Source organism: Staurois parvus, unplaced genomic scaffold (assembly GCF_062004578.1).
Source record: "Staurois parvus isolate SC_StPar_1 unplaced genomic scaffold, SC_StPar_1.0 ptg001305l, whole genome shotgun sequence".
Classification (NCBI taxonomy): Eukaryota; Metazoa; Chordata; class Amphibia; order Anura; family Ranidae; genus Staurois; species Staurois parvus.
The window spans coordinates 42,999-62,500 of NW_028319101.1; the positions used below are offsets into that span (position 1 = coordinate 42,999).

Sequence of the window (19,502 nt, forward strand, 5' to 3'; positions counted from 1 at the left end):
TCTTCCAGCAGGACAATGACCCCAAACATACGTCAAAAAGCACTCAGAAATGGATGGCAAAGAAGCGCTGGAGAGTTCTGAAGTGGCCAGCAATGAGCCCAGATCTAAATCCCATTGAACACCTGTGGAGAGATCTTAAAATTGCTGTTGGGAAAAGGTGTCCTTCCAATAAGAGAGACCTGGAGCTGTTTGCAAAGGAAGAGTGGTCCAAAATTCCGGGTGAGAGGTGTCAGAAGCTTATTGATGGTTATAGGAAGCGACTGATTTCAGTTATGTTTTCCAAAGGGTGTGCAACCAAATATTAAGTTAAGGGTGCCAATACTTTTGTCCAGCCCATTTTTGGGGTTTTGTGTGACATTATGTCATATTTGCTTTTCTGCCTCTGTTTTATATTTGTTCCAATACATACAAAGGGAATAAACATGTGTATAGCAAAACATGTGTTAATGCAATACCTTTTTTGTGTGAAATACTTGATTTTCAGGAAAAATATCAAGGGTGCCAACAATTTCGGCCATGACTGTAAGTGTGAAAGGAAGTCCGCAAAATGAGAGATGACCTGCTGGAGATTGGAGGTGTAGCCCCCCGCAGGGAGCCGCAACCGGACCAGTTTATGGGGTTTCCCCACGGAATTGAGTTTCCTAGCCAGTATCGGACCCAATTTATTAGCACAGGTATAAAATTTATGTTTGGTCCAATGCAGGGCCCCGTTCAGCCTCCAAAGAAGCAAGTAAGTCCAATTCTGCCGCCAGACCGTTCCACGTTTGTTTATGGGCCGAGGACGGGTGCGACTTCCAATGAGCATCCACAGAGGCCAGCAGAGAATGAAGGTCCAAAAGACAACGCTCCAGCTCCCGAACCACAGCCAGCTGTATAATTTGACCCTGCACTGTAGCTTTTATGCGCCTCCCACGGGGCACTGCCGAAGAAACCGATCCCAAGTTCTCCGTAAAGTACATTTGTATGGAAGATTCAATTTACTGGCAAGTGGCCTGGGTGGTCAATAAAGACTCGTTAATGCGCCAGTGAAAAGGGCGCTGTGTCAACCCCGAAAGTGTAAGAAGTAGAACCAGGGGATCATGGTCTGAGAGAGCGCATGCGTTCCTCCTGCACTAAGTCGTGAGAAGGGGCCACCCCTCGAGCATAGTGCCTATCTAGAGCAGAATCTAAGGTAACATTTGAATCCCCCAAAAGAAGGCGGCGGCTCTTGGAGTGTCGGGAAATGTTAGTACAAAGATGTGAGAAGAATTTGTGCTGAAAGCGATTGGGAGCGTAATAAGAAACAAAGGTGACCTCCTGATCCCAGAGAGTACCCTGCAGGAGCAAGTACCTGTCTGTGGGGTCCGCTACATTTCGAGCACAGGTAAAAGGGAGATTGCGTTTACAGGCTATAAGAACACCCCGTCATTTCTCAGGAGCAGAGGCCATGTAGAAGGTGGGATAATGAGTTGAAAGATACCGTGGGGTGGAGGACTAGGAAAACCTGGTTTTCTGCAAGCATACCACGCCAATTTATTGCGATTTGAGCTTATGAAAAAAACTTTAGACCGCTTCTGAGGCAAATTAAAGCCTTGGATATTTTGTGAATGTACTTTCAAAGGGGGCAAAGCCATGGTGAGATCGGCATAATCCACAAAAAACAGAAAAAAAGAGAAGACAGGAAAAACAAAGAGAAAGGAAACAGTATGTACAATGGCATAGCCATATCAAACCTATGGCAAAATGCATCCTACACTCAAAGGATACCAGTTGGGGGTGGCTCTACCACCGAACACATGGCTGCAAATTAATACATCAAAAACATAGGCCCCCAGGGGGCAAGGAGGCAACAAACATAACATAAAAAAGGTACCCACATTAATAAAGTCCCCAGGAAGTGGGTCCTACCGATGGAAACCCCCTCCTGGAGGCCCAGCCAAGCTAGGGTGACCAGCCCCCTACATGGAGAGGACTACAGACCGCTATGGAACCCAAAACCACAGCCCAGATGGTCTCCCGCCCCAGCACGGCCAAAACCCTAGAACCGAACAAGGGCCCACTTGAGCCATTCGCCCCCCCTAGAGCCCGAGGGACTCATCGGCCCGTTCCACCAACATGAACCCAACCACTAGCCGAGACCCATGACATTCGACACTGGCAAAAAGTCACAGACCACAAGTCCAGGCGGGACCCCCCTCCCACAGACAGAACCCTAAGGGGGTCAGCTGGGCAGGGCTCAATCACATAACATCATCAGTATAGGGAAAGCCTAAAAGGCCAAACTCATGGTCCCGTCAAAAGGATGCAACAGTGAAGCACAATGGAGGAAGTCCCAGATACAAGTTAATTCCAGTGAAGAACAGGTTGGATTCTATCGTAGGGGGGTTCGGGGAAGGGCTCTCATTTGGTTGGATTCCTACTCCCAGAGGCGGCCCAGATGAGGCGGCTCTGCTTGAGATCCAGATGAATGCGTCGTACTCTGCACAGTGCCTCCGGTGGGATAAGATGCAAGGATTCTAGAAGAGAATGGGCTTCCTCCGGCGTGGCAACGGCCTTGGTAATCGAAGGTGAGGCGGAACGGAAAGCCCCATGCGTACTTAATTCTGTGATTTACCAGGACTGAGGTGAAGGACTTCAACTGGCGGCGCTTCTGCAGAGTGATCTGGGAGAGGTACAAGAAGAGCCGATAACTATGCCCCTGGAAACTGAGGACTTTGTTGTTCCTGGCCACCAAGAGAATGGTTTCCTTAGTGCGGTAATAGGTGAATTTGATAATGTCTCTTGGAGGCCCCTCCAGCCATTTGGGACCCAATGCACAGTGTATGCGGTCAAATTCGAGGCGGTCAATGGGAATGGCAGGGGTCATTTCCTGAAAGAGCAGTAGCGGTTGAGGTGAGATCCACGATGGATTCCGGAATACCCGTGGCGAGAGCGGTTCTCAAAATCTTCAATCCGGAGCAGCCCGTCCGCCAATTCTTTCTTAAGGTCACACAGATCCGGTTCATGGCTTTCAAGAACCGTGGCCGCAGCATCCATTTTATCCTCCAGATCGTTCGTCTGGTTGCCCAGCTTGCTAATTTCTCATGAGAAGCTTTCTGCCAGTTTGCAAGTAGCGAAGAACAACTCATTCTGCAGCATCAACTTGAAGCGATCCAAGAGCGCAGCATCTTGTAGGGTCAGTGCAGGGGATTGCAGGGGTGCCCCTGGCTCAGTGCCCATCTCATCTGTGGGATCCGGTATACCCATGGGCTTCGGTATACCCATGGGCTTCGGTGGCGGGCCTGAAATCGAGGTCAGGGATCCAGTTGCAGCCTCCGGTAGGTAGGCCACATATCCGGTGCGGCCTGGCGAGTGCTGGAGGCTTGTACGGCCCCCGTTTTTTCCCCATCAGGGCGGCTGGGGAGGCAGTGACCCGGGGAGGGTCAGTGGGTAGCTGGCTGACCCCCGCGAGCCGACAAATTGACCGATGTGCTCGGTGGGCGAGGAGTGCTCCTACCGAGTGGCCATCATGGGTGCTGCTCACGAGCGCCCCCATATTTAGGGCTTTGAGATCCAGGAACAGGTAAATGCTCCTTGGTTTTGGACCGGTGAACAGGTTGGAGTAAAACTACTGAAAACCATTCTGGAACAGGGCGTCATTGGCAGAAGACCCACAAGGGCTAGCTGGAGTTCTGCTAATCTGTGCAATGACATGGGGAGGTTGGAAGTAATGAACCGAGAAATGGTCTGGGAGCAAAACTTAAATCCCCTGGAAACCACTTCCTGTACCCAAGCTGTCCAAGTGTGTCAACAAAGGTTAGCAGACACCTCCACCCCCACTTTGAAAAGTGGAGAGTGCACCTTTATGTAGATTATTTTTCTGAAGGTTTGGTAGTCTTGGAGTTTAAGATCTAAGAAATAGACTTTTCTTCACCAGCAAGGGATAAGCTTTCCTTGAATGAGCCTTGGGATTCCTCAGCTGTTTATAATGGGTGCTTTTGCCGTTCCTGGCATCTTTGATGGTATCCAGAGCAGATACAAACAGATGTTGTTCAATGAAGGTCATGTGGAGAGGCGGAGGGCACTTCAAAGCTATGGTAAGGAAAGACCAATCCAGATAGCGGTGGACCAGCCCAATCAGTGGTATAACAAAAAAAGTGAGTGAGACTCTTCCCAGAGGAGCTGAAGAAAAGACATTAATCCTGCTAGGACACTAGCAAAATGGAGGCATGCTGGTAGTAGTAGTTATCCTAACAGTGTGTTTTTTTTTTGTTTGCCAGTGTCCAATCCTCAGATAGGTGGCAACATAACCCAACAGTTGATGGGATCCTGTGTCCCTCAATGGACAAAAAAAATCCCATTTCAGGAACAAAGACCTGCTTAGTGGTTAGCAACACAATAATATGGCACAAAAAAAATATGAGTATACTCTACACAGAACTGCCCCCCCACAATGAAGAGCAGTCTGAAGCTGGCCATACATGTATACATTTTCATTTAAGTATTTTCGTTTCAAGAATATTTGTTTCAGCAGTGATGGGAAAAATCGAAGGGGCAGGAAGAAAAACTTCTCAAAGGAATTTTCAGCCAGTGTATGTGGTTATCGTTCAAAAATTACATTCATTTTAAAATCAAAAGACAATTTATGAACAACATTCATCCATTCATCGAATGTTCAAAGAATTTTCATACGACTTTTCTTACAAATATTCTCATCAGAAAATCTACAGGTGTATGTCCAGCTTTATTATGGGTAAAAATCCAAGAAATAAAGTCCACATAAAGTTCATAAAATCAGGCTGGTATTGATATATTTTTGCATTCTTGCTGGCGTCTCCACCTGAGATAGGAACATGTCTCTTAAAACACAAAAAGTGAACAAAAAAAAAAACTCCAAATACATGCTTGTAGGTGAATTGGATCCTATCTAAATTGGCTCTAGTACACAGCTCAAAAACTTTGAAAGCAGATCAGATCTCAATGGGGAAAAAATCTGCTGCTGGATCTCTATACTGACATGGACTGGGTGATGTGTTAGGAATGTAAAGATGCCCCACTGTTTATAGGAAATGAAAATGATCAACCTACAGAGGACTGAATTTAAAGACACCCCAAAAATCAAAAAAGATGCAGCAGGCTGGTCCATTTTGCTGAAATTTCATTGTAGCAACTCAGAATGGTCCTCAGTAGTTTGTATGGCCCCACGTGCTTTTATGGATGCCTGATGTTGGGGGAGGCTCCTAATGAGACAATGGATAGTGTCCTGGGGTATTTTCTCCCAGAACTGCACCAGGAGATCACTGAGCTCCTGAGGTGCAACCTGGCGGCGTCAGTTGGACCGGTACAGGATATCCCAGAGTTGTTCTATTGGATTTAGGTCAAGCGAGCGTGGGGGCCATTCAATGGTATCAATTCCTTCATCCTCCAGGAACTGCCTGCATACTCTCGCCACGAGGCCAGGCATTGTCATGCACCAGGAGGAACCCAGGACCCACTGCACCAGCGTAGGGTCTGACAATGGGTCCAAGGATTTCATCCTGATAGCTATAGGCAGTCAGGGTGCCATTGTCTAGCCTGTAGAGGTCTGTGTCCCCCCCCATGGATATGCCTCCCCAGACCATCACTGACCCACCACCAAACGGTCATGCTGAACGATGTTACAGGCAGCATAACGTTCTCCACGGCTTCTCCAGATCCTTTCACGTCTGTCACATGTGCTCAGGGTGAACCTGCTCTCATCTGTGAAAAGCACAGGACGCCAGTGGTGGACCTGCCAATTCTGGTGTTCAATGACAAATGCCAGTCCAGCTCTATGGTGCCAGGCAGTGAGCACAGGGCCTACTAGAGGCCACCCTCATGAAGTCTGTTTCTGATTGTTTGGTCAGAGACATTCACACCAGTGGCCTGCTGGAGGTCATTTTGTAGGGCTCTTGCAGGGCTCACCCTGTTCCTCCTTGCACAAAGGAGCAGATACCGGTCCTGCAGATGGGTTAAGGACCTTCTAAGCCCCTATCTAGTTCTCCTAGAGTAACTGCCAGTCTCCTGGAATCTCCTCCATGCTCTTGAGACTGTGCTGAGACACAGCAAACCTTCTGGCAATGGCACGTATTGATGTGCCATTCTGCAGGAGATGGACTGCCTGTGAAACCTCTGTAGGGTCCACGTATCACCTCATGCTACCAGTAATGACACTGACCCTAGCCAAATACAAAACAGAAAAGATGAGCAGGGAAAAACAATGGGGGTCGTCTCATTGTTGCCCATCTAGGGCACCAAAGCATCTGATACTGATTAACAACGCCCTCTGCTACTTAACTGACCAGATCAATATTCCAGTTTTTTTACTTGATGCTATACTCTGATTAAAAAGTATTCCTTTCATTTTTTTGAGCAGTGTATGAAAGATATGTTAGCCATTGCCTTTCAACAGCCATGCCACTAATATCAGTTGGGCTGGACATGAATGAGTACTGGCCTCTGGGGTAACATATTCGGTAGCAGAAGGAGAGGCAGTAGGTTCTATAGACAGGGCTTGTGCAGCCAAAGTGGAATTATTGCTATAACTGATCATCTCGTTCCACTGCCTTTCAATAAACTTGGCTATCAATAGGAAACATGTATGCAAGGCAAAAAGGAGACATGGGGAGTCCTGTGCATCTGTTGTCGATGCTTTTCAGCAAGAAGGTAGCAACAGAAAAAAATGGCAGTTTGCTATTTTGGAAGCAGATAAACCCCCTTTGGAATCCCAATCATTTCTTAGAAGTTAGACTAACAAAGACCTCCTGGAGAATTATCTAGAAAAATAGGTCTGCCTTCACAATATGGATGTCTGGGATTTACACTGCTGGTATATAGGTGGTGATTATTATGGCCTCCAGTTTCTAAAGAAAATAGTGGGAACCACCTTTCTTGTCGATCTGTAAATTTATTATTGCCTTTTCTCTGAGGTATACTGTATAGGACACAAAAGACTGCCCTGATCTCAGAATTTTAGACACTGTGTTCAGATCATGACAGGTCTGTCGAACTTCCGTCATCATTCCCTGGTAGTGAGCACCCCATCCTTGTAGAACAACATCCACTGTCATAGTTAGCCAAGATATTGGCCAAGGTAAGTGACAGATTTCTACTGTAGGTGTCCACCACCATAGATCCTGCTTCACAGCCAAACAGATCCAATTCTTCTGGAGCAAATTCAAAGACCATTAGTGAAGAAATCTGACTTCATGTGCCCCCGCACCAATTTCATCTTGGGAATTGTAAATATCAAGAGCACTGATGATCATTAACCCCTTGATGCCAACGTCACACAAATATGCGGCCTCACGGAACTAGGCTTTGTTCTGTGGGGCCGCATATTTGCGTACCTGTCTTTCTGCTGGGAGCACGCCGCGCTCCCAGCACAAGGACTGCGGTGTCACTGAGAGCCCTGGGTCCCGTTCTAACGATCGGGACCTAGGACTCCTGATTCCGGGTCACATGATCGCTGTGATAGCCTCTGATTGGCTATCACAGTCAGTGATCAGTCACTGTACAGCCCAGCCCTCTTTTTTTTTTCTCTCTATGAATGGAGGAGAGAGATGCATTGTATCTCTCTAACTCCTGGCACAGAGGGAAAAAAAAGAAAGAAATATTAAAAAATAAAAGAAAAAATACAGAGATCAAGGTTTGATCAGTGCCAGGGTAAGTGTTTGTGCCAAGGTCAGGGTCAAAGGTCAAGGCCAAAAAAGGTCAGGGTCAAAGATCAGGATTATAATTTTTTTTAATTTGGTGTCAGTGTGCTTTAGGTAAAAAAAACAAAATAAAAAATACAAAAACTAAAAATGTGCACTATTGTTTCTGGTCTGTATTACAGGTAAAAACAGCAAATAAATACACATATATGGTGTCGCTGCGATCGTCAAGAGCTGGAAAATGTATTTGGGATTCTTCTTTGGTGGTAGGTTATGGCAGTAAAAAGAAACACACAGCTACATTAAAATAAATGATTTTTTTTACTATTTTAGGCCAGTTTTCCTTTGATAATAAAAAAGAAATATCAGGAGATATCCATTACCATCAAATGAAAGCCCAATTTGTCCTGAAAAAAAAAAAAAGCGGTATAATCCACCTGGATGTACAAAGTAGTTGTGATGATATGTACGGTATTACTAACACGCGTCAACGTTGCAAAATTGTGCTTAGGCATTCAGACTTGTTTTTCCCTTAGGAGTGAAGGGGTTAAAGTCAGATTAGATACAAGAGGCCAGATGATTGGGATTTCTTTTTTTTTTATTGGTTTTGGCAACTCTTGCCTTTACAGTGTTGCATTGCGCTTTAAGGTAACTGAGCCTGTGACTGATGTTTGCTGAAATGTATGAGCCAGCTGAAGAGTGTCGGGGCTGGGGGGTCATGATATGTAATCTGCTCTCTGTCTTAGCTAAGCAGAAGAATGGAATGGGAAACATTCTCAAACCTTTTTTGCAGCCTTCCATCCTGTGCTGAAGAAATCCCAGAAGACGTGTTCCTTCCAGGCAACAGCAGTTCTCCGCAGAATACCGCCTGTGGGACTGGAAAGTGACCGGCTCGCTGTATCTTGCTCCTATAAATTCTGTACTTTTTAGTCACACAGCATAAATAACACCAAAATGTAAAAGAGATAAACGCTGGGAAACACTAGGTGGGTGCATTTAAGACAGCCAAATCATTTTGCTTCATTGACTTAATACAATACAGAAATAAATGCTGGAGGACGGTGGCCCGCAGGGACTCTGTCGGACAGCATTCCTGTGTACTTCTAGTTGTCACAGATTGTGAGCAGATTATACCAGCGGCCGTCGAATTGTACAGATGAGTGACTTACCTTCACTATTGTTATGTGTCAGGACGGCAAGGACACAATATTTACAGCGGATGACTTGCGCAGGCAAGAAGAGCACATCACCAAACAGATTTAAGCAAATGCTTCTCATTTATTCACAGTTCAGAAAAAAAAAAAAAAAAAAAGAGAATAAACACAGACTGAAAATAGAAAAGTTCCGGCACCCTGGGACAGGGTCAGACATTACAAGTGTTTTGTTAAGTGCAGCAAATGAGGAAAAGACTCAAATGGTTAAACTGTACAATAAATTAACAGCTATCTCATGGGAACATGTCCAATCCATGCTCATCACTACAGTAACAGCATGACCACATCTGAAGTCCCTGACTCTCCACTCCTGGCTCCTCATACAAACCAGTGACAAAAGGCCATCAGACTAGGGTCACACTGGCAGCCTGCAGGTAGCCCTGGAGGAACTGGAGCGCGTCGGCATTCAAACTTGTGCTAATCATCGAAGGGACCTGAGAAATGAAAGAAGACCTGCGTGTTATATTGTGTGAGCTCTTGTTTTAGTGCAGAACCCCTACTTAAATATACAATACACAAAAATATTCTGAGGACAGGAGCACACCAATTCACTGATCATCACTTACACAAAAAAGAACTACAATAGCAAAACCCAGACAACACTAGTCTATAGAAATCCCACTCAATGCCAAGAGGTCGCTGAAACAGCCAATACAATTTTGGAACAAAAAAGGTATGTGGTTCCAATAAAGAACTTATCCTTCTCTGTAAGGCATGGTTCACACCAATGCGTTTAGTGTTTTTGCAGAAATGCACTACAGTCCATTTAACATGGTTTCCTATGGGAAGCGTTCACATCTGTGAACTTCACCTCTGCAACATCTCCAAGATACGACCGTTCCTAACCCCGGACACCACTAAGCAACTTATTCCCTCCCTTGTTATATCACGCCTCAACTATTGTAACTCCCTCCTCATTGGCCAACCTCATCGCAGGCTATCCCCTCTTCAGTCTATCATGAATGCTGCTGCCAGGCTCATCCACCTTACTAACCGTTCTGTATCTGCCACCCCTCTCTGCCAATCCCTCCACTGGCCTGCCACCCCTCTCTGCCAATCCCTCCACTGGCCTGCCACCCCTCTCTGCCAATCCCTCCACTGGCCTGCCACCCCTCTCTGCCAATCCCTCCACTGGCCTCCACTCAGTGTCCTCCATCCCTCTCTGCCAATCCCTCCACTGGCCTCCACTCAGTGTCCTCCATCCCTCTCTGCCAATCCCTCCACTGGCCTCCACTCAGTGTCCTCCATCCCTCTCTGCCAATCCCTCCACTGGTCTCCACTCAGTGTCCTCCATCCCTCTCTGCCAATCCCTCCATTGGCTTCCCATTGCCCAATGGATAAAATTCAAAACACTAACAACGACATATAAAGCTATCCACAACACTGCCCCAATTTACATATCCGAACTTTTCTCTACATATCACCCAAACCGTACACTCCGCTCCTTGCAAGACCTCCTACTCTCTAGCTCCCTTGTCTCCTCCTCCCATGCTTGTCTTCAAGACTTCTCCAGGGCGTCACCCATCCTCTGGCACTCCCTACCCCAATCTATCAGACTATCACCTACTCTACTTACCTTTACTCGATCATTGAAAACCTCTCTCTTCAGGGAAGCCTATCCCGCCCTCTGCTAATACTGGTATCCTCTACGCTTCCAACCACTCCATCCCCCACAGTTTTACCTATTGTACCACTAGCCCCTCCCTCCTAGATTGTAAGCTCCAAGGAACAGGGTCCTAACCTCCCTCTTGTATTGAACTGTATTGTTACTGTATTGTCTTACACTATATTGTAAAGCGCTGAGCAAACCGTTGGCGCTATATAAATCCTGTATAATAATAAATAATCTGTGCTTTTTTGAGCCGCTGCTTTTTTGGAAAGGGTCAGGGACTTTTCTAAATTCAAAAAGCCGCGTGTTTGCTACAATAGAATTCAAATGGAGATGCTGCTGAAATGCATGTACTGCAATTTTGCCGTGTCTTGCGTTTTTATTCTGCTGAGCAACAAAAACATTTCCTCTTTAACAAACAATAAATGCAATACATGGTAAAAACGTGTGTGTAAAAAACGCAAAGCGAAATGCCAAAAGCATTGCAAAAAAATGGATCAAGAGCAAACTGCATTGGTGTGATCGAGGCATAAGGGGAACAGAAGAAGCCATGTGTTTGTTTGCAACCTGTGTGCCATGAGTAGCTTATATGTCCTTCATATCTCTGGATAATGAATTCCGGCCTCTGAGGTCTATGAGACTCACCCGTCTGGGACAGGCTGTAGACAGCTTGTGAAGAGACTGTGCCAGGAGGATCTTGGGATTATTAACCATTTCTCCAATCGGATCATGCTCTTTCTTGCCTGCAAATGCCAGTTGGGAAAAGGCAGTCTGGTAGCCGGGAGTGTCCTCTATGTCAATGAAATGTTCATCATCTGGAATGGTGTCATCTTCAGGCAACTCAAACAGGCCAATCAGAGCCTGCAGCAGAGGCGTCCTGGGAAGGAATAAATTGATGACCTAAGAACATATTACCCAGAATCATAGACATGGGAAGTAATCAGACAACAGAGACTAGATTTTCTCCAGGAAGAGGTGGCCATCTTACCAGAGCTTTGTGTAGTCTGTATCCATCATGGCGGGACATTCCGTTAAGACTTTTGTAAGCCCAACAGCACAAATCTTCTTCTCTATGGGGCCTGATACTTTCTGGATTTCAGGAATTATAATCTTCTCCACCACCATACCAAACATCCTGCCATACGCAAAGAATCACAGGTCACTCCTGGATAATACTCAGACATATAGTCTACAGGGAGAGCAGAGATCCCCGGATGGCATTCTCCACCCCACCCCCCTTCCCCAGTACAAGCACTCCCCGTCACTCCGCACACAGCCCATATAAAAAGATGCCCCTACTCACTTGGGTTGGATACTGTCCACCATTTCCTGCAGGGCAATGGCTCCGTATTTCACACAATACAGGTTTAAAAACACTAAGAAACCTAGGGAATGAAAAAAAAAAAATGAATGTCAGCATTATTTCTGCAGGTTTTGTGATGCTGTGATTTACTAACAGAACAAAAATCTACAGATACACCATGTAAACGTGGATGGGACTTTGTTGTCCTTCTCCAGCCTTTTCTGCTGAAAATAGGGTATTATGCTGAAAATCATTGGTCTACAAACTGCGACCCAGGGGCCGAATGCAGCCCTTTCCTTGTTTTTATGCTGCTCTTGGGGCATTATTCAGCCCGGTGGTAGGAGGCACAATTCCTCCCACCGACACCGACAATGGGGCGCGGTTCCTCCCACCGACACCGGGGCGCGGTTCCGTCCACCGACACCGGGGCGCGGTTCCGTCCACCGACACCGGGGCGCGGTTCCGTCCACCGACACCGGGGCGCGGTTCCGTCCACCGACACCGGGGCGCGGTTCCGTCCACCGACACCGGGGCGCGGTTCCGTCCACCGACACCGGGGCGCGGTTCCGTCCACCGACACCGGGGCGCGGTTCCGTCCACCGACACCGGGGCGCGGTTCCGTCCACCGACACCGGGGCGCGGTTCCGTCCACCGACACCGGGGCGCGGTTCCGTCCACCGACACCGGGGCGCGGTTCCGTCCACCGACACCGGGGCGCGGTTCCGTCCACCGACAATGGGGCGCGGTTCCGTCCACCGACAATGGGGCACGGTTCCGTCCACCGACAATGGGGCACGGTTCCGTCCACCGACAATGGGGCACGGTTCCGTCCACCGACAATGGGGCACGGTTCCGTCCACCGACAATGGGGCACGGTTCCGTCCACCGACAATGGGGCACGGTTCCGTCCACCGACAATGGGGCACGGTTCCGTCCACCGACAATGGGGCACGGTTCCGTCCACCGACACCGACAATGGGGCACGGTTCCTTCCACCGACAATGGGGCACGGTTCCTTCCACCGACAATGGGGCACGGTTCCTTCCACCGACAATGGGGCACGGTTCCTTCCACCGACAATGGGGCACGGTTCCTTCCACCGACAATGGGGCACGGTTCCTTCCACCGACAATGGGGCACGGTTCCTTCCACCGACAATGGGGCACGGTTCCTTCCACCGACACCGACAATGGGGCACGGTTCCTTCCACCGACACCGACAATGGGGCACGGTTCCTTCCACCGACACCGACAATGGGGCACGGTTCCTTCCACCGACACCGACAATGGGGCACGGTTCCTTCCACCGACACCGACAATGGGGCACGGTTCCTTCCACCGACACCGACAATGGGGCACGGTTCCTTCCACCGACACCGACAATGGGGCACGGTTCCTTCCACCGACACCGACAATGGGGCACGGTTCCTTCCACCGACACCGACAATGGGGCACGGTTCCTTCCACCGACACCGACAATGGGGCACGGTTCCTTCCACCGACACCGACAATGGGGCACGGTTCCTTCCACCGACACCGACAATGGGGCACGGTTCCTTCCACCGACACCGACAATGGGGCACGGTTCCTTCCACCGACACCGACAATGGGGCACGGTTCCTTCCACCGACACCGACAATGGGGCTCGGTTCCTTCCACCGACACCGACAATGGGGCTCGGTTCCTTCCACCGACACCGACAATGGGGCTCGGTTCCTTCCACCGACACCGACAATGGGGCTCGGTTCCTTCCATTGACACCGACAATGGGGCTCGGTTCCTTCCATTGACACCGACAATGGGGCTCGGTTCCTTCCATTGACACCGACAATGGGGCTCGGTTCCTTCCATTGACACCGACAATGGGGCTCGGTTCCTTCCATTGACACCGACAATGGGGCTCGGTTCCTTCCATTGACACCGACAATGGGGCTCGGTTCCTTCCATTGACACCGACAATGGGGCTCGGTTCCTTCCATTGACACCGACAATGGGGCTCGGTTCCTTCCATTGACACCGACAATGGGGCTCGGTTCCTTCCATTGACACCGACAATGGGGCTCGGTTCCTTCCATTGACACCGACAATGGGGCTCGGTTCCTTCCATTGACACCGACAATGGGGCTCGGTTCCTTCCATTGACACCGACAATGGGGCTCGGTTCCTCCCATTGACACAGACAATGGGGCACGGTTCCTTCCATTGACACCGACAATGTGGCACTATTCCTTCCATTGACACAGACAATGGGGTACTATTCCTTCCATTGACACAGACAATGGGGTATTATTCCTTCCATTGACACCGACAATAGGGCACTATTTCCTCCACTGACACCAGTGATGGGGTGCTATCCCTACTAGCGATACAAAGGATTGGGCACTATTCCCCCCACTGATGTAAAAGATTGAGCTTGATTTCTTCCACTGACACCAATAATGTGGGCACTATTCCTCCCACTAATACCTCTTACAGGGGACTAGTTCTCCCACGGATACCAGGGATGGGGCAGTATTACTACCACTGACACCAACAATGGAGTACTATCCCTCCCATTGGCACCACCAAAAAAAAAAGCACTATTCCTCCCAACAATACCAATGATGGCGCACTATTCTTTTTACTGATACCAACAATGGGGCACCATTCCTCCCACTGACACCTATGATGGGGCACTGTTGCTCTCACTGATACCAGGAATGGAACACTATTACTACCGCTGACACCAACAATGGGGTGCTACTTCTCCCATTGATACCTATGATGGGGGACTATTCCTCCCAATAACACCGGGGATGGGGTGCTATTTACTACCACTGACACAGCAATGGGGCACTATTCCTCCCATTGACACCAACAATGGGGCACTATTCTTCCTCCTACTGACCACAGGCACAATGTAATATTCTTCCTCCTACTGACCACAGGCACAATGTAATATTCTTTCTTCCACTGAAAAGCAGAATGGAAACATTTACTCCCACTGATGCCGGGGTTTTCTACTCCCAATGGCCCCTAAACTCTGAAAGACAGTAATCTGGCCCTTTGCTTAGTAAGTATGGAGACCCCTGTTATAAATAGTCAGCAAAAACAGGCAAATTGATATAATCAGCAACATACTTGTTGGGGCTCCATAGAGGAGGGGCACCTTTCATTAGTACCCACTCTCCTACAGTGCAGAGTTCAGTGCCAGGTGTAGGGGTTACAGCCCATAGGGCTCCTTTCCTCCATGGCCAACTACCAACAGACTGCGTTGGGTGCCTGGTGTGGGGGTGTTTCCCATAAGGGGAGGGTCATCTTTCCTCAGTGCTGTTCAGTCTCTTACCAGCAGGGCATACCCCAGAGTTGGCACAGTGTCCCCAATGAATGGCACATGCACGGTTTTCCTTTTTCCTCCACAAGAATTCTGTTAGATTATTCTATTTATAAAACTGCATTTGGCAATTTCTCTCCTAATTTCTCCAAATTTCCACCAAGGTAAAAAAAAAAAAAAAAAAAATCACACCAGAGAAACTCATTGCGAAAATAATTCCTATTAATTGAAGACTTTCCATAACTTTTCGCCAGTAATTTACTGGTCATAATCCATTATTATCAGCTAAGGGGAGATGGTAGAGAACTCCTTTAGGAGGGGTCATTGCTGTCTCCCATTGTTTCTCTTCGGTCTAATCTCACCATTTCATCAATCTAGTGACTTGTGACCAAATAGATCACCCCAGCACACGGCCTGAACAGAAAACTGCCGGGGACACAACTTACTTTTCACAAACTTTGTGGTTTTGGAGCTCTGCAGCCTTTGGAAGAGCACAATGAAGATTTGTCTCTTATACGGCTCCAAACACGCCCTGCAAGACATAGCAAACAAAAATCAGATCTGTAAAGAGGACCTGTCATTGTGCATAATACAATCATAAATCATATCTGTAAAGTGGACCTGTCACCATGTATGATACAGCCATAGAACAGATCTATAAAGAGGCCCTGTCACTGTACATGATACAATCATATTTGTAAAGGGGACCTGTCACCATGCAGGATACAGCCATGAATCAGATATTTAAATTGGCCCTGTCACCATGTAAATGCAGACATATAAAGAGGACCAGTCACTGTGTACGACATAGCATTAGGGGTATCACAGTCAGGAGAAAGTGCATGGCTATGGTTTATAAATCATGTGCAATGTATTGTGTATGTAAACTTTCAACATGAAATGGACTTATATTGTTCACTATGTATAGTTCAGTCTACGAACCGGCCATTATCTAGGTGTTTATGCTGTTTCCTGTGCTCAGCTAACACTAACCCCAGGCAACTAATACCATGGCAGTGCTGTCACTATCATGCTCTGGGATTGCAGGAAGCCATGCGGAAGCATCATGTGTTTTCTGTCCCATACTGTCAGTGTGTGACATCACTGGCTAACATGCCCCCTGTCCTGAAGTTTGAAGGTTGAGTGACATCCCAGGCACGTTGCAGATGAAGGGGACATAGCAGCCATGCGAACACAGACTTAAAAATTGGATTTATTATTGCTGATGATTACATTTATTGATGTGTGAATTACCAGTGCTGAAACCAGAGTCTCTGAGTGTGAGAAGACATGGCTTCACATACACTTTATGGGGATTTGGAATCTCCTGAATGGGAGATAATGCTGACCTGCAGATTGTGCAGTTCCAGCAAGGTGTAAACCAGTTCATAAAAATATTCCGTACACTGCATCTATATCAGGTTTTGTGCGTTTCAGCAAGAAATGATGGTGTTTGCCTCAGGATATGACTTACGAAGGCAAGTTCTCAATGATACTGTTCAGCAAATAAAAGCCCTGGTGATCATTGGCTTTGGAGGCAATGAGTTTCTGGAAGACTCCAAGAAGGCCGGGCTGAAAAAAAAACAAAAACAAAAACACACAGAATCAGAATGTTTCTGCACAGTTCACAGAGACATGTACTGTAGACCATAGCATGTAACAGTTTCCAGCACATGGTGGGCCTCTCTGCCATGCTGTGGCCTATTACTGGGTGTCTCTCCCATAATGTGGCCAACCATTGGGCCTCTTTGCTGTAATGTACCCAAAAAGTAGGAGCCTCTGGTTTATCGTGGCCAATCAGTGAGCCTCTCTGTATGAAGTCCTTGAGGGGAGTAAATGAGCACTTACAATCTTATCGCTGGCACTGGCTGCTATGTTGTTGGATCCTCTCTCCAGGTAGGCTTGTAGGAGTCGGACAAGAGGTGGGATGTTGCCCGTCCTTTCCCACAGAATAGGTTGCAGGAGGTGCGGGAAGAGTGACATGTAGGAGTTGGGAATTTCATCTTTGTGCATCTCCAGGAGCAGTGACATAACTTGGAAGACATACGGCATAAACTCTGCAGAAAAGGAGAGATGAAAATGATACAATATAGGCACCATGGACGCCAGATGTATATTATTTCATGTTTGTCAATGTATGATGCTGATTTATAGCTCCCATCTAATGGCACCCAGCGATCTCCTCTGCTGTTCAGTCACTCATGGGGGTCACAATTTAGAAATAATACAACAGTAACAGGGCTGTCCAGGCCAATTTCCAGCTTTCAGCGCTGTCACACTTTGAATGACAATTGCACGGTTATGCAACACTGTACCCATATGAAATTTTTATCTTTTTTTATGACAGATAGAGCTTTATTTTGGTGGCATTTAATCACCTCTGGGTTTTTCATTTTCTTAAACAAACCAAAAACCACTGAAAATGAAAAAAAACAAACAAAAAAACAAACAAAAACGTTTTAGTTTTTGTAATAAAATTTTGTAAATAAGTGATTTTTCTCCTTCACTGATGTGAGGCTGCAGTGATGGGCACTGATAGGCTGCACTGATGGACACTGATAGGTGGCACTGGTGGGCACTGGCATGCATCACTGAAAGGCAGCACTCATATGGCACTGATAGGCGTCACTGATTGGCATTGATAGGTGACACTGAAAGGCAGCTCAGATGGGCACTGATATGTGGCACTGATATGTGGCATTGATGTGCACTGATATGTGGCATTGATGTGGCACTGGCAGGTGGCATGGATGAGCACTGGCAGGTGGCACTGCTGGGACTACACAGATCATCAGTGCACATGTCCCCTCCGAGGAATGCCGATTACCGGCTCTCCTCTGTCAGAGTGACAGCTCGTGAGGAGAGAAACGCCGATAACCGGCATTTCCCTATTTACATGCAATCAGCTGTGAATGGACACAGCTGATCACATGACCGAGCTGACCTCTTCGGCTCTTTCCGTTAATCGGTGAACCAGATCACCGCGCGTTACCAGATCCGAGCATGCGCGGTTAGAATGGGAGGACGTCACCTGACGTCCTCCCAGAACAAGAGAACCGCCTCGCGCCCATCATTGTACGATATGGCGGGCAGGAGGCGGTTAAAGGAAAACATCGCCTTTAGAACAGGGGTTCGTCAAATACCCCCAACACCATAGTATTTTAAATAGAGGTGGGTAAGAGATGTCATTCGGGGGGTCTCTACCATCACATACTGTTAGCCATCATAAGACTGCTTCTCTAAATCAATCATCTTTGACAACTCATGAATAGAAAATGTGCTCCTTGTACTATAAGATGCATTACCACGGCTATGATGTTCCTATAAAGCAAAGCGCTACTTCAGACCCACAAATATTCTGTACAAAGAGACTTTCTGAATGTTTATGCAGAATCTTACATGTCCGGGTGATATGCCCCTTAAGTAATGCATTGTGGGATGTAGGGCCTTGCCCACCCTACAATGATCTCAGGGCTGAAGCAACATCTGAAAGGCTTCCACAGTAACCATGCAGGAATAACTGTTTTGTTTACTTCTCTAACCACAGAAGTGAAATCTGACCACAAAGCGGGCTTGTCAGATTACAGAGCTCACTGGGCAGTATAAACTCTAGTGCCCATTGGGCTGAACAGTTATATTTAGATTGCTGTAACAGTGAAGTTAAACTAAGACTGATAATGGAGATTGTTATAACAATGTCTTTATGACTTTAATTGGGTTTTAAAGAAGAACCAAAAGCAAAAAACTTTTTTTTCCCCATTTCGGATAGAGTACAAAAAAAGATAATTACAATCTCTCAGTTTTTTTTGCCATCTGTGTCTCATTGGGGGGGGGGGGGGGAGATTTACCTTCACTTCCGGTCCCTTAGCCAAGCAGGAAGTTAAATGAAATTCCTGCAAGTGAAGGAATCCCTGGTTGTCACCAGAACTAGTGTCCCCACTGGAACATTTTCCTGTTCTGGCGACAGGAATTTTCATTTACTTTCACTTTCGATGACAATGGTAAAAAGGACAAACAGAGGGGCAAAGGCAGCAATTAAGACCTGACAGGTGTTCAAATTCTCTCCACTCTATCCAAAACTGGAACGAATTGGATGGGTGGGGGGAATTTACCTTCACTTACGGTCCCTTAGCCAAACTGGAAGTTAAAGTAAATTCCTCCAAGTGAAGGAATCCCTGGTTGTCTCCAGAATGAGGGTCGCCATTGGAACATTTTCCTGTTCTGGCGACACCCCAAATCTTGGAATTATTTACTTTTACTTTCGATGACAATGGTAAAAAAAGGACAAACAGAGAGGGGCAAAGACAGCAATCAAGACCTGACAGGTGTTCAAATCCTCTCTACTCTATCCAAAACTGGTACGAAAAAAAAAAAAAAAAAAAAAAAAAAAAAAAAAAAAGGATTTGCCTTAGATTATACTTCAGATATTGCAT

At 47.1% G+C, this 19,502-nt stretch overlaps 1 protein-coding gene across 1 annotated transcript in view; it reads right to left on the reverse strand.

The window, feature by feature from the left end:
* Positions 1-8,889: 8,889 nt before the first annotated feature.
* Positions 8,890-19,502, reverse strand: part of CSE1L (chromosome segregation 1 like) — an 11,690-nt gene continuing 1,077 nt past the window's right edge. Inside the window, exons 5-11 of the mRNA XM_089661081.1 lie at positions 16,918-17,126; positions 16,544-16,641; positions 15,516-15,601; positions 11,758-11,839; positions 11,443-11,589; positions 11,100-11,331; positions 8,890-9,279 (exon numbers count right to left, since the gene is read on the reverse strand). Of these exons, the coding sequence (XP_089517207.1) occupies positions 9,190-9,279; positions 11,100-11,331; positions 11,443-11,589; positions 11,758-11,839; positions 15,516-15,601; positions 16,544-16,641; positions 16,918-17,126 (944 nt within the window). The 3' untranslated portion in view covers positions 8,890-9,189. The remainder of the gene's footprint in view (positions 9,280-11,099; positions 11,332-11,442; positions 11,590-11,757; positions 11,840-15,515; positions 15,602-16,543; positions 16,642-16,917; positions 17,127-19,502) is intronic.